The sequence below is a fragment of the Pelmatolapia mariae genome, linkage group LG22, assembly GCF_036321145.2.
Source record: "Pelmatolapia mariae isolate MD_Pm_ZW linkage group LG22, Pm_UMD_F_2, whole genome shotgun sequence".
In the NCBI taxonomy this organism is placed as follows: domain Eukaryota; kingdom Metazoa; phylum Chordata; class Actinopteri; order Cichliformes; family Cichlidae; genus Pelmatolapia; species Pelmatolapia mariae.
This window is the reverse complement of record NC_086245.2, coordinates 19,662,661-19,677,817: the sequence shown is the minus strand read 5'-3', so window position 1 is coordinate 19,677,817 and position 15,157 is coordinate 19,662,661. Positions and strand designations below refer to the sequence as shown.

Genomic DNA, 15,157 nt, shown 5'->3' with positions numbered 1-15,157 from the left:
ACAGCATGTGTTACAATTGCAGCTATATCATCTATAACAGAACAGCAATTAGTTTTCTGTTTAATGATATACCCCCATACCCCCTGTTAAGATTTGGTTAGATAAAAATTTAATGATGTATGGGAAGAAATTGTTTGATCATTGCAGAAACAGGAAGTGGTGATGGAAAGATTATATGAAAGTGCAATAAAGCAAACAGTACGCATCACAACATTTATGTAAGTGGATAGGAGGAGGTTAAAACTGGAACTATCCACATTGAATTTGGCGGTTTCACATCCCGTAACTCAAACACGATTGGAGGTCACTGCCAGGAATCTGCCAAAGCTTACAACCCTCTATTCAAGTGCATCACAGTAATGATGCAACTGCATGCAAGGAGTGTTTATGAACTATTTTACATTGCTGCAAAAAACTATGTTATTTAAAAAGTCAGTCACTCCAACTCCAACCAAATATTGTTTTCAGTGGTTTGTGCCATGCAAGTATTTTAACTAGATCATAACTAATCTGATCTAATCTGTTTGGCCTGAGGGGAAACAGCAGGATGGATTCTTCCTGCAAAACTAATCTAACTATTTTATCCATTTGTCTGAAATGTCTCTATGTGACCAGAAACTAGTTCCAGTATAACATCTTTATACACCTGCATCTTTTCAATATTAGTGCATTACTTTGCTTATAGATACTCCAGACTTTGTGTGCCTACTTTACTGAACAGCACCAGTTATTTCAAGTTTGGAATACTTTGTTTGAGGAAAGGTTTTTTTTCACTGTTGAATGTCCTCTCTCAGCTGAATGTGCCTTTCTACATTTATTTTACTCCTTATAAGATAACTGCAGTTTAGGAGATATCCATCCATCTATCCATCGAGGGCTGGAGCCTGTCTGAGCTGTCATACAGCGGGAGGTGGGGTACATTCAGAAGAGGTCACCAGTCCATCACAGGGCTACTCAAAAACCATTAATAATAAAGTCTTCATATTCAAACCACATACAATGCATAGATTAGAAATTCCACATTTCTAAAATACTCACCCAAAATAACTTCTTAAAAGGCAGCCAGTTATGCCTTTCCTTATCTTTTTTGTCCTACATGTACTGCTACAATGGTGAGTGCTCATACTAAACACGGACTAATATTTCAATTAGTGAGCACACGCACAACGCATGTGTTTTGCCTCATCTCAGGGTACAGAGTTATATCTAAGCACAGCTGAGGTCAGATTTAAACCTTCAGTTTGCAAGAGGCAGCCAGTCAGAAGAAAGGTGGCTTAAAGGCCAGAGGAAACTACCTAAAATGGCTCATTTCAATCAAATCCAGCCCATCGTGTCAATCAGGTGACATGACTGGCCACACCAAGCACATTTATTTAAACAGAAATAATGATTATAGTGCAATGTTATTGTGCTTTATTAATTGCTGCATGTTAGGTGTGTTTATGCAAAGCTACTCCTGTTCAGTACAGGTTTTTTATTTATATTATTTTTTATTTTGCTTGAACACAAAATTCTGTGAGGTTTGAATCTGTTGAACATTGGAAGTGTTTCACATTACATCTAGAGTTCAAGTAAATAATAAACAGCATTTAAATCATCAGTTATTCAGCAGTATTTACTAAATGCAAGTTTGGTTCTTTTGTTAACAAATAGACTTGATCGAAAGATCTTGCATGCACTAGTAATACTGTGATCCATCCACTAGAGAAAGTCTGGGGTTATTTAGTCCATCTGCTTCACAGAGCATTGGTCAGTCCTCATTGAGCCACACCCCTATGCACAGATGGGTGGGTCAGTTGCTTGGCTTTGTCTCTATAAAGCGGGACTTGCAGGCTCCTGTAGTAAACACTTCTCTAACGGTGCTGTAAAAACGAAGAGGAACCCAGAACTCACTAGTGCTGGTTCACTGAAACCCAACTCTCCAACACTCGGCAGTAGACACCTGTCAGAATCTGAAATGGCTACATTTGTGTCGGTGAGTTTTCCATCTCATCAGCATTCAGGACTGTCAACGGTTTGGCTCAGACTTGCTGACCTCTGCAGCGGTGGTCTGTTCAAACCAGTTCGAATGTTGTGGCAACTCTGGATAGCTTCTGTCATTACTGGGATTTTTTTTATGCTTAGGTTTTTTATGCATTGTGCACTGCATTTAAATTTTAAATAAAGTTTTACTTAAGAGGAAAAAAAAAGTGTAAATGGCTCTCTGTTCAAGATTTTTATTTTTCCTGTGCTGGAGTTAGTTGAAGTTATTTGACGTTTGTTAAAACAGCAGAAAAAAATGGCATATCTTATAATTATAGCAGGGTCATGATGCTGGGATGATTTTCTATATTGTTACCATCGCTCAGTCCATCCTGTGGTGTCTTATAATGGGCTGCAATTGATAAGAAGTCCTGCCTAATACTGAAGAGTATATATAAAGTAATTGTGGCTTACAATAGCAGTCAGTTGTTTTGTTTTTTATCTGTTTGTCCGAGTCACATTATGATTCCATAACTTATTTGATTAATCATTGATGGTTTATTAACAGCCTGTGTGCACACCATGACATGTACTGCTGTTTCATGCACCATTTCACTTGGACACACAGTCATAGGCCAAGAGTTAGTATGCATGTTGTCTTAAATTGCAAGGATCTCCTGACCTGTAGTTCTACCTTGCAACTTTCCTGCTACTTGTTTTGCCTTACATGGAGTTTATATTTTATTTGAATGCAGTGTGTCTTATTTTGAATTACATAAAACAGTAGGCTCAGCTGAAGCATCAGAGAAGTTGTAGGGGAAAAAATGTTATAGAGTTAAACTAGAAAGAACTAGCCAACAGCTCTGATAGCATCTGTGAATCATGCACAGCTACACCTTTAAATCACAGAATAAGAATATGAAGCTGAATGTGAGCATGGTACGTCTAATTTAATGATTAGTACAGTTTTGTTTTTCTTGAGCACAAAGTTCTGCGAGTCTTTGATCTATTGCCTGTTGTAAACTTTCCACATTGCAGTGTACCCTGAATAGGCAAAATTGCATGGCAACAGCCCCACCTTGCCGTCTCATAGGCTAAACACATTGTTTTCCCATCCTGCTTCAAGCAGTCCAACTATTTTCATATCTGCAGTGTTCATAGGTAAAATTATCTTTGGCACAGCCAGTGGGAAGAGCCTCAGCTGTTAAGTGAATCTCCTGTCATTAGTAAGCTTCCTCTACCTCATTGTAAACTTTTCCTCAGCTGTGAGATGTCAGTACGTGTCCCTGACATCTGTGAGGCTTGCGGGTTGGCCTGCGTCACCTGTGGCATGTGCACCATTTTTATTACAGCTAGTCAGGCCCAAGTCCACACCAAACTGTTGTGCATCCCAGAGAAAGCCATTAAACTGTGGAAATAGTGAGTTTTGATGAAAAATAATAACTAGAATGACAGAAAGCTTCACCTTCCTCTCTAGGATTTACATAATTTGTTGAAATTATACACAAGAAGTTTCAACTGATTTCCTTCCAAGTACTCCTCTGGGGATGCCTTGTATGCCTTCACCTCAAAACCTCATTGTGTATGAGCGCAGTGTAGACGCAGAGCATGCATTATTAATGGATATGTTCCTTTCCTTCTCCTTATCCCAGATGGCCACCTGCCATGCCTGCAATAAGACATCCAGGTACAAGGGGGTGAACAGGGATTTTATAGCTACCTTTGCTAAGACCCACAACACACCAGGGAGTGCTGGCAAGCACAAAACCCCACAGTCAACCAGCAGATCCAACATGAATGCCCCCAAGACTCCTGGCAAGGACAGGACGCCTGCTCATACACCTAGGTAAGTTTATTTTGGTTTGCTGTTACTAATATGCACAGAGCTAAAAGTTTAGTCACAGCCTTGCTTCATTAAACTTAGTTGGTGCTGCAGACATATGAGACAGTGATGTGTCAGGCATGTTGGGATTTGAGTGATTGAGTTTCTATTAAGTCAGCATTAAGGGAACAAGATGTGCGGGCGGCACGTGTTGGTTCCACCTTTTTCGGGTCGTGTCGCTGATGATAGCTTGCTTTTAACATTTCCTGCTAACCAACAAAATCTTAAGTTACTGTAACTCTTAACTGAGCTCTTCCTTCTCTCCAGATTCTCCTCCTCCTCCTCCACCTCCACCACCACCACCACCACTTCAGGATCAGGCTCAGCTTCCTCCAAGCCTCCTAAAATTAGAAACTGGGTTGTCCGACGTCTAAGCAAGATTCTCCAGCGAGAGGACAACCAGGGCACCAAGAAGGGGGGCTTGAAAGATTTTCTCTCCTCACTTTGAGCATCTTAAGATTATATGTGCTTTATCTTTGTGAATACTCTTAAAAAACAAAGAAATGGGAGGAGGCCCGTGTTGTAATCTGTGTACTCCAGAGCATCAGAACTTGAGAAACTAGTTGAGTTTCCAAGCCAGTGAAAAGGCATACAGTTTGTCCAACAGCGCGACAGTTGCTGGGCGGATTGGAGCGGCGCTCCTGGAATCCTGAATTGTAACCGGGGGCACTGAGGTCGCTATTTCAGCTGTCAGTCAGTTTCTGCATCTTCTGCACAGTCAGAAAGACGGGCGGACTTCTTTTCATCTAATTTAACACATCCCCCGTTTGTAAACTCCCGAACTGTGGATGTTGAAGGATTATAAAGTATTTATTTATCAAATTGCCGAAGCATCACAAGAAATCCAACTTTTCTCTGTGGTGGCATTTGTGGCATGATGAGCTGGTTTACATATATATTTTCTCCATTTTCTAATGTTACAAAAATAGATTTATATAGAAAATATATATCTTTAACTACTATTCATGCTATTTGATGTTCAAACTTTTGTATTTGATTTATTTACTTATTTCAGCTTTCAGTTCTCTCCAGTGGGGACATTTTTCTATTTTTTTTTTTTTAATTACAAAGTTGAAATATAGAAGTGATAAATGTAAATATCTCATTGTTACATATTTGTAAATGCATACAAATCAATCACCAATGAAAATATTTGATTATCATTCAGAATGGGACTCACCAGTCGCTGTTTACAATGAAAAGGCACATCTGCCAAACATCTGTAGACTTAAAATTAGTGTCATCTAAACTTACTTTCTTTGGCTACATGCTTTTGCACCATCGCTCTATTAAATATGACTTGTGTGTTTTTTATAATGTCTGATTACTTACGCTGTTGTAGATTAGCTGTTCAGTGAACACACATTTGTTTAAATCCTGAAATACCTCACATTTATATTTCACTGTGAAATACCTGAAATAAAACTGTGACTTTCAGTCTGTGAAAGTAGGCTCTTTACTTTGTTGCTCTGTTTACTGCTGCTTTTATGTACTGTCTGCTGATAAATGCACATATTATATGACTATATATTTGGTATTCAGTATGCATTATCAGTTCGTGTTTACAATCTAGAAACTGAGCCATGTTTAAGACACTAAGATATGGCTGCAAGAAAACTAAAGTGTGATCAATAACTTTAGAAAAATTAGCTTAAAAAAGAAATAAATACACTCATTAGCCACTTTATTAGGTACACCTTGCTAGTACCAGGTTGGATACTCTTTGGATATTTTCTCCTTTTCAGGTTATTGTCAGCAAACTCTTCTGTGGGAAAATACGAGTGGATCGGAAGCTTCTGAAATACTTCAGCATGTCCTCTTGAACATGTCTATAGGCCTAATTGCAGTTTTAAAAGAATGTATTTATAGAGATCTTTAATGCCCTCATGGGGGAAAAGGCTTTGCAGACACTAGTCACTATATATATTTAAAACTTAGATCCAAATGAACTCCGATGTCACCATGACTCAAATTATTCAAAATGTATTTAATAATGCAATAAGCAGATTGGAGCCATCTGAATCTATTACTAATTTTTGGAAAGCCAAACCTTTACCTTCAAATGGAAGCATTTGAAACGCAACATGCATGAAAAGATGCTAAAGGCGCACGCTGATGGTTTGTTCCGTTGATGTTAAAGGTCACTTAAATGAGGCACAGATGATCTTAAAACATACAGTGACATTTTGTTTCCAGTATCCTGTTATTAAGATTAAAACTGCCAAACTAAAAAATCATAGAAAAGGGCGTGGGAAACGGATTCAATAAGGGAAGAATAAACATTTTTTATCAGTGTTTACGGCTGAGAGAAACTGTCATTTGTGTTTAAAAAGAAAAAGAAAGAGAATCCAGGCGCACTTCCTGTGTTACCGCCGGTGTCCTGCAGGTGGCGCCGGACTTTAACAATCGAATCTGACTCCACAGGAAGTGCAGAAGCGCTGGAGCGGTGTTTGCTAGTTAGCTGCATGTTAGCACGATTCATCTTCACGGAATTAATAACGTAAAAGCTCCGCATGCACTTTTAATAACAACGGTATTTTTTGTCGGGTGATCATTTTGTTCAAAGCAAGATGTCGGACAGAAAGCGAGCAAGAGAAAAGGAGGACAGACGACACCACAAGAGGGACAAGATACCAAAAGATGATTTGGAGAAACTGAAGAAGCACACGAAAAAAGTCAGCCAAGAAGTCCAGAAACTGAAACACATCGAGACATTGTGAGTAACTCCAGTTCCACTCTAGCTTTTCCTCTTTAATCCCGCAAACTTGTGCATGAATTATAAATGCGTCTTAATTGACACTCATTTTCTTCTTCGGCATTTAAGGTAAAGTTGATCAAGCTTATCCACAATAAGCGAGGGGCAGCAACTTCATGTTGTTATTTTTTGTTTTAACGTTTTTGGCAGCATACTAACCATTTTTAATCTCTCTCTCATGCAGCTATGAGAAACCTCCACCGGGATTTATTAAGGTAACGTGTTCACAGTAATAGACAGCTAAGAGTAGGAAGTAAATTGCATGTGGCTTTTTTCAGGTAAAGACAAATCTTGAGAATTGGTGACAGTGATCGGTTTGTGTTGCAGGAGCATGAAGAAAAACCAGAGGACTGTATCCCTGCAGAACCAGGAAATGAAGAAGCCAGAAGCTTCCTGGCCCACGCTCCCACCAAAGGGCTGTGGATGCCTCTAGGGAGGGAGGTGAAGGTGATGCAGTGTGAGTATAGTGTGCCCGAGTTTGCACTGACGGGAATAAACATGCTGTTTACAGTTCTGCTGATGCAAATGCAGTCTTTAACTGAGTTTTTCACATCCCTCGGGAATCTTTTCACAGCTACAGGAGTAAGGTGTTGATATCAGAGGTGACACTCATTGCTAATTAGGCAAACAGAAGGAAATCTATCCCAGGAGGCAGCCTCTTGCCTTTAGAACAGGGGGCATAAGACACATGACAGTAGTGATTACTCAGCTGCTCACTTCAGCGTGCTTATTTTAAAATTTTATGCTTGTCTTCAGTGCTGACTCTAACATATTTTCATTATTAATCTCCTAGAGCTGTGCAGTTTTTTTGGCCTGGCAAGTTTCAGTCCTTTAGTTTATGTTTTTAATTTACAGTGCATAAACTACAGGGTATCTGCAAGTCCTATAAATGTATGAAATGTGGTTTGCTGAGAACCTAAATGATTTCAAGTACAGCCATTCCACCCCTTATTAATATTTTTATCTGTAACAGAAATTGTAATCTTATTGATAGTATTTATTTCTCATGCTTCTTTACTTAAAATTAATTATCTGAAAAATTTAAAATCTGTTAAACAGGCTCACATGGATGCTGGGAAATGTTTTGAGTACGGTTTATTAGTGAGGTACCAGCAGCACTTATAGGTCTGGAACTGTAGGTGGGAGTAAATCTCCACTGTGAGTAGGCAGCAGTTATGATAGGTGATAAATGTTAACTGGGAGATCTTGACATTTATCACTGTGTCTATTGTTTTTATGACAAGAGTGATGGACCGAAGACTAATAATTGGTGTTGCAGAGATTATCTTCTGTCTGTTTTTCCCAAAACAATGAATGTCATTATGTTCAGTGTCCATTCATTCTTTCGTCCCACACATTTTCATGCTGCGAACAGCAAGAGATCAGACACAAACATGCGCACGCAAACAAAAAAGTGGCGTTTGTGTCTTCTTTTTTTTCTTAATCCTTTGTGAAAAACGTGTACATTTGTCGTCCTGCTTAAAGGAACGGCGAGAAATTACTTCTTTTACGGGGTGAACAGAATTCATGCAGACTCGCATTAAAAACACTCAAGTCGTTCACAGATGCTACGCTGCCACTTGAGCAGTTAATCGGTGTGAAACTTGGATATAAATTGCTGATTTGTTTTCAGGGCAGAAAAAGTGATAATGAATTTGAGATGATCTGTCACTGATAATCAGGCGCCTCATCATGAGCAGCGTGTTTTTTCGTGTGCGACTCTTGAGTTGCTGTTTCGTGGGGTTGTTGTGTCCCTCGCTGACTGCTGTTCAACAAAATCCAATTTAATAAAATAATATTTCTTTCAGGATTTTTTAGAGTTTGTGTCTTTTAATGCAGTTTGAGTTGTCCTTGATTTGCTTTATTAGCTAGCAAGTATTGAACTTAAACTGAAAAGATGACGGGTGGTCTAGACTGGGCTTGCATACATATCCACCAGTCAATTTATTAGGTACGCTTTGCTAATACCAGCTTGGAACCCTTTTTGACTTCAGAACTGTTTTAATTCATCATGCCGTAGGTCTGTCTACATGTACATGGGGATTTTTGCATACGTAGGTTTTTCAGTAAGTTTTGGTCAGTTTTAGATGTTCGGTCAGTTTTAGATGCCTAAACTGAGCTTTTGAAAAGCTCCTTTCAGGGCGAGGCTTTCCAGTAACTCTGCGGTTACATGTGGACAACAAAAATGGGGATTTTTGTCTTGCAACATCAAAGGTGTGCGACTTAATCTCCCTTTTTGACGTCAGACTGTGGCCATGTTATTGTTTGTAAGGTTTTTGATTGGCCAGTATTTCTGTACAGTTGGGGTTATAACACCACATGTTCCCTTGGCAAGCACTTGATACCACTTGAAGTTGTTTTTGGTGTTTTCATGTGGACCGAAATGTTTTTCAGAATGAACGCGGAAAAATCCTTGTTAGTATACATGAACGTAGCCATAGATTCAACAAGGCGCTGGAAACATTCCTCAGAGAACCATGTTGACGTGATAATGTCACACAGTTGCGGCTGATCATCCTCCATGTAAATTTCACGACATCCCAAAGGTAGAGTGACTTGATTGTCATGTTTAAGAAACCAGTTTGAGATTATTGTCATGGGCACTGTAATTATGAAGGGATGGACATGGTCAGCAACAATAATCGGCTTGGCTGTGGCGTTTAAATGATGCTCAGTTGGTACTAAGAGGCACAGAGTGTGCACAAGAAGACATAAAACACATTATTACACCAACAACAACTTAAACTGTTGAAACAGTGCAGGGTGGATTCCTGCTTTTGTGTTGTTTGCACTAAATTCTGAACCCGACCAAGTGTTGCAGCAAAAAGACTCCTCAGACCAGGAAACATTTTTCCAATCTTCTTCTGTTCATTTTTCACGAGCATGTGTAAACTTTACCTTGGTTGTAACAAGTGGTTATTGAGTTAGTGTTGGCTTCTTATCAGCTTCAAGCAGTCTGTCCATTCTCCTCTCCTCTGACATTAACAAAGCACTTTACCAAGGACAACTGCTAATCCCTTGATATTTTCTTCCTTTTTCAGACCCACACTGGTTGTCTGGGGAAAAACCCAGCAGATCAGCAATTTCTGAAATACCCAGACAAGCCCATCTGGCACCAACAATCATGCCACGTTCAAACACATTAAGAACTTCAGCTGCTTGTCTTGATCATTTCTGCATGTCTGAATGCACATGATGGCTGCCACATGATTGGTGACCAGTTGGTGCACCTGCGTAGTCATTTATGGCAACTCACGATAACCATGACACTGAGCATATTCTATTGAACTACTGTTGAAAGCACCATGAGTTTGGCAAACTAAAGTTCTTGAGATGAAGAAAATCAGTTGTGTTTAATCTGTTTAATAGCAAATCTGCTGCCATGTACATGAAATGTCTGATTCGTTAGAGAAACAATGATTTTTGTTTCCTTTTGTAAAGGCTGGAGGTGCAAGCGCTATGGCCACAGGACAGGTGATCGGGAGTGTCCTTTCTTCATCACAGGCAACCAGAAACTGGAGCACTTCAGAGTGGTGAGTTTGTTCACTGCTGTAGAAAAGTTGGCCCACCCACGGTTCCTTATAGAAGCCATGAATGCAGTGGAAAAAAGTTAGTAGTCGCATTTATGTCGTGGAGCTATGACAGAGACAGAGTTTGTGTCTGAGACCAAAGTTAAGTAAGGTCACATTTAGTTTACACATGTGGGCAGCAGATCTCTGCACACAGCTCGTTCCAGTGTACTTTTAATGAAACAGTGCTCGCTGCAGGAACGCTCAGCCCCTGCAATGATTACCATAAATGCAACTGTGTCATATTTTCCTTCCTTCTATTGTCTCGATATTCCTTAAAGTGCTGACACAACACTGTTTGGAATATGTCGTTCCTGTATATAGTGTGAATTGTAGCACCTTACCTTCTTTTTGTGTGACATTGTGTTATATTTCATTAGGCACATGAAGACCCAATGTATGACTTGATTCGGGAAAACAAAAGGAATGAGAAGGAAACCAGGTATGTACAATCATTTTCCTGCTGTGTGCATGTTGGTCATGTTTTTTTGCTATAATTTCCCAGAGAAAGACTCATAATTTTCCACCGCTATTAAAGGACACACTCGAGACTCATAATACTCAGATCATATACTTGAAAACTCAGTTTTCCACTGTGTCCTCTCGCTGGAGTGGGACAATCTCAGATGACCTGGAAAGTCTCTCATGGTTGCTGGCTGCTTGTGCCAGTTTCTAGCAAATACTGTTTGACACCAGGATGTTTGAATTTGAGGCTAGTTCAGGAAGAAGTGTGTGCGCGATTGTGCGTGCACACATGCTTGTGTATTTTTGCATGCATATCAAAAAGGTTATTTAAAGGCCAGTGGCGCTTTGAAGTCTTACTTGCGTGTCTGTGCCACATTCATTTTGGCATCTTCTTTGAAAGGGGAGTGAAACAGTCCAACCTCTGCCAGCCTGCTTTCTAATTGCATATAAGGTGTTGTCTATTAAATTGTGCTTGATGTGGTAGCCTTGTGTCACAATTGGGTAATTGATGAAGAAGTTAGGAAATGAGAGTTTTGTTTTTTTGTCGTTAGAATTACCAGCGTCTGTGTTTATTTTAAGTGTTCTCTTTTTATATTCTTTAATATTCTTGGCTTATTATTTGAGTGTTTGACTTTTAATTTGATCATATGTGTCACCCAAATAGTTTTTTTGGGGGGGCCACATTTTTGCGTTGAATATGATGACGTTTTTCTCTCAGAGCACCGCTTCAGTTCAAGAAATAGGGGTCAAAATCTGAAGCCGTCATCCTGTTCAGAAATTCATTCCAGAGTTTGGCTGAGCCTGACGTGAAGCAATAACAGTCTTACTAAGCTAAAGAGGGGTGGTATTTTCAGAGTTACAGTCCATTTAGGACAAATTTCCCTGGAAAGAAGTGCCTTACCACGCTGCAGCAGAAGGATTCTACTGGAGCCGTGTAAGTTTTGTTGTCACCTTACTGCTCACGTGTTACAGCGTGATTCAGAAATGCAGTATGAACACTAATAATTATGACAGACATTGAATAGCGTACTCTGACACGTGCTTCCATAACAAAATATAATCTTCCTGCAGCTTCTTTAGCACAAATGTCCTGCTTAGCTTCATGTTATTTATTAAATTTACTCTGGTGATAATTCACACATGCCATTTGTCTTTTTTTGCACTTGAATTGTCAGCTGCTGTACGCACAACTGATCGTAGCACAGCAGTGTCCTTCATCCTTATTCTCGCAGTGTGTCTCAAGCTGATGCAATTGTATTCTAAGAAATGGGCTTTTGCAAACATGGTATTGATGCCCAGTTGAAGCAATTTCTCAGTGGAAATCTATGGACAACGTTTGCTAGCTCTTTCTTCCTCCAATAACATCATCAGTACACACAAACTCTGTGTATCTGGTACAGCTGCAGCAAGAAATTGAGTCTGTTTGAGGACAAGACAACCCCCTGCACTTTATTACATACACCTGTCCATCCTGCTGTGTATCAGGCTGCTGGTGGAGATGTAATGGTGTGGGGGAATATTTTCTTTGGGTCCCTGAGTACCAGATGAGCATCATTTAAATCCAGTTTGCCTGAGTATTGTTGGCATTTCCATCTCTGTATGACCACAGTGTACCCATCATCTAATGTTTTGTAACCCAAAGTCACAAAATATTAAAGATACACTGTTAAATCTGTAAAGTACAAATTCTGTTCCAAATTATAGCCAGGATGTGCAGGAAGTCTTTGGTGTCACTGGACAAGTAGCCCAAAATTACCTTTTAAAATCTTGCAGTTGAGCTTGTTTTAGAAGGACCTCCTGCACCACCATCACCACCTAGATGGTTCAGGCTTTAGAAGACCGACTCTGTGACAGGAGTCTTTGGCCTTGTTCGGTGTGATTGGCTTAGAGGAGAGAGGGGAGAGCTGCATGGTCTCGTTTTAAATCCTGTTTGTTGTTTTGTTTTGTTTTCCTAGCTTTCTGTGTACTGCAGGTTTTAGTGTGAGCACAGTCAAGTAAAGGAATTATAACTAAAAAGCTGTTTTAGCACCTCAGTTTAAAGGTCATGTAGACCAAAACATGGCTGTTTTGGCTTCTCTTTCTGATGATTATTTTTTGAACATTTTAAACTGTTTAGACAAAGACATTGTGATTTTTCTGAAGATTATTCTAATTCTTCTCATCCACTCGAGCTTGTGTATTTTTTTCTAAGGGAGTCCTGCATCACTGAAGGGCCCTCCAATACACTTTTTTTTTTTTCTTTGAGTCCTGCCCTTCACTCTGTGTTGTCTGATTGACTGCCTAGCCCAGTTTAAGAAAGCAGCTAGAGACACGAGTAGTCTCAGTTCTGTGAGTCTGAGCCTTCATTTGTAATGCACTTGTCTTCTCAAGTGTGTTTCATGTAAAAGAGAATACATCAAAGCATGCAGGTGCTAAAGATATAATAATATGTAAGTCCTTTTGAATGTTTCCATAATTGTCTAAGAATATAGTATAAACACAAGATATGGAAAAAACACTAACATGGGCAGCACATCTTTGGTGGCAGTAGTCATAGTTATTCTTAAAAACCAAAGCAAAAGGAATGAATTATACACAGTACACTTACTTTACATCAGACACAGCAGATTAGGTAACAGGGTCCCTGATCTTAAAAAATTAATCTCCTCTGTTTTATCTCCAAAGATTTGGTGTGTTCTTATTAAACTAAACCCCAAATCATACGTGTGTACAAAATGTTTTCTTACAAAACTGAGCATTCCAACAAAAGTGAACATTTAAATTAAAATGAGTTTTACTTGTTTGGTAAAGATAAAGATATCTATGAGTGAATCAGACTTCCCAAAAAACCATTTAAAAATGCCTGAAAGTGCATGACCAAAAGAAATTGACGATGAAGTCATTGTCTCCTCCTCTTTGGGTTTAAGCAATAATTGGACACCTTTTAAAAAAGATTAATTGAAAACTTAATATGTGCCCAAGTCATGTATTTCGGGTGTGTCCTTAAAATCCTCCACAGACCTGCAGTTTTAATAGTTACTTGGACAGGGTTGCTAACATTACTAGAAATACGCAACCACAAGCGGGCATGTGGCTCACTCCGCCTTCTGGAAATGCTGGTACTGGGACAAAGACAGTGTGCTGCTCAGTGACATTTGAGATGCTTGCCAACCTGGGCATCAGTATGCCTCGGCTGTACTTTCCTCCCTGCACTTGACTTAAATACCACATCCTCTTCTCTCCTGCCTTCCCTCCTTGTCTGTAGGATCCAGCAGCTGCAGCAACTGCTCCAGGACACCACTTCCTCTTCCTCCTCCGACTCAGACAGCTCCTCCTCTTCTTCATCCTCCTCCTCTGATCACCATCGCAGAAAGAAGAGGAAAAAGAAGAAGGACAAAAAGAAGAAAGACAAAAAAAAGAGCAAGAGGAAGCAAAAGCACAAGTCCAAAACTAATGACTCCTCCGATTCAGACTGAGGGCATGCTGATACGCGAACTTGAGTATTACGTGTTTTGCACATAAAAAAGGAAAGAGACTGAAATGCAGCACAGCGAGACCTGCACCCTGAAGACGCCCCCATAAGCTTTTTTCCCCTCAGGTTAAAAGCTGTTTATGCACCAAGCATGATGACTTCTCCCTCACATTTTTTCCCCCCAGGGCGGCAACTCGCCTTTACATCCTCTCTGTCGGCTCACACAGCACAGAGTCCGATGGAACAGCAGCTTAAGTATGTATGTGTGCCTTGGTACATATGTTTGTCAAAAAGGATTTGCTGCATGGGCGGTGACTCTTCAGCAAGTATGGAATGAGCCTTCTGGTTTAAGAGAATGTTCTTACATCGATTCTGGTAAGGTCATATTCAGAGATTGTATTTTTCTCTGGCATTGCATTCTTATTAAAAACTTTGATTGTAGAGTGCATTAAATGAAAATGGGTGGAAAAAATGTAAACGTTGGGGTGCTGTTAGAATGTTCCACATGAGCCAAAATGTTTGAATGCTTGTGACTGTACATAAACATTTGGAAAGATTTGAGGTTGGAATATGCTTATTTGCTCTGAGGAAGCCACAGAAATGTGGAAAGAATCTTTTGAGATCTCTGTATAGCCGTATACAGAGACATGCATTGCAGTACTAAAGTTTTCAAGTCATCTTTAAGTATAACGATCAGGCTTCGCAATGCTCTAGATCGGGTTTCAAATGTGAGGCCCATGGGTCAGAATCGGCCTGGCAAGGACTCCCATCCGGCCCACTGGATGGCTTTTGAAAATGTAAAGGAGGGCTTAAATTTCACTGTATTTTAATACATTTCACTGCATTTCCTACTGGTAAAATCCTCCCTCATGACCATTCATACGACACCAAAGTAATTATGTCAAAAATAAACAACTAAATGACAGAAAAGTTCCCATTTTTTTTCACCAATTCCAATAGAAATTCCCTTTTCTTTTTTCTTTTCTTTTTTTACGAGTCCACAGAAGAATGAATGAAACCATAACAGAAAACTTTCTGTGAATTAAAAACTTTGCCCAGACTGTCCTGTGATT

At 39.6% G+C, this 15,157-nt stretch overlaps 2 protein-coding genes across 2 annotated transcripts in view; both read left to right on the top strand.

Annotated features, from left to right (window-relative positions):
* The window catches only part of lg22h18orf21 (linkage group 22 C18orf21 homolog), a 28,276-nt gene extending 22,995 nt beyond the window's left edge, over positions 1 to 5,281 (top strand). Inside the window, exons 4-5 of the mRNA XM_065469559.1 lie at positions 3,615 to 3,808; positions 4,112 to 5,281. Coding sequence (XP_065325631.1) covers positions 3,615 to 3,808; positions 4,112 to 4,292 — 375 coding nt within the window. The 3' untranslated portion in view covers positions 4,293 to 5,281. The remainder of the gene's footprint in view (positions 1 to 3,614; positions 3,809 to 4,111) is intronic.
* A 990-nt stretch (positions 5,282 to 6,271) lies between these two features.
* Positions 6,272 to 14,640, top strand: rp9 (RP9 pre-mRNA splicing factor). The gene is made up of 6 exons (XM_065469557.1): positions 6,272 to 6,560; positions 6,784 to 6,814; positions 6,927 to 7,056; positions 10,041 to 10,132; positions 10,549 to 10,610; positions 13,878 to 14,640. Exons 1-6 carry the CDS (start codon positions 6,415 to 6,417, stop codon positions 14,086 to 14,088), a joined length of 672 nt encoding a protein of 223 aa, XP_065325629.1. The 5' UTR covers positions 6,272 to 6,414; the 3' UTR covers positions 14,089 to 14,640.
* The last annotated feature ends 517 nt before the right edge of the window (positions 14,641 to 15,157 follow it).

Bases quoted from the DNA above. Each gene is read 5' to 3' on its own strand.
- rp9 (XM_065469557.1), top strand. From the start codon at position 6,415: ATGTCGGACAGAAAGCGAGCAAGAGAAAAGGAGGACAGACGACACCAC. The intron at 6,561-6,783 runs GTGAGTAACTCC...TCTCTCATGCAG, and splicing joins CTGAAACACATCGAGACATT to CTATGAGAAACCTCCACCGG. The intron at 6,815-6,926 runs GTAACGTGTTCA...TTTGTGTTGCAG, and splicing joins CTCCACCGGGATTTATTAAG to GAGCATGAAGAAAAACCAGA.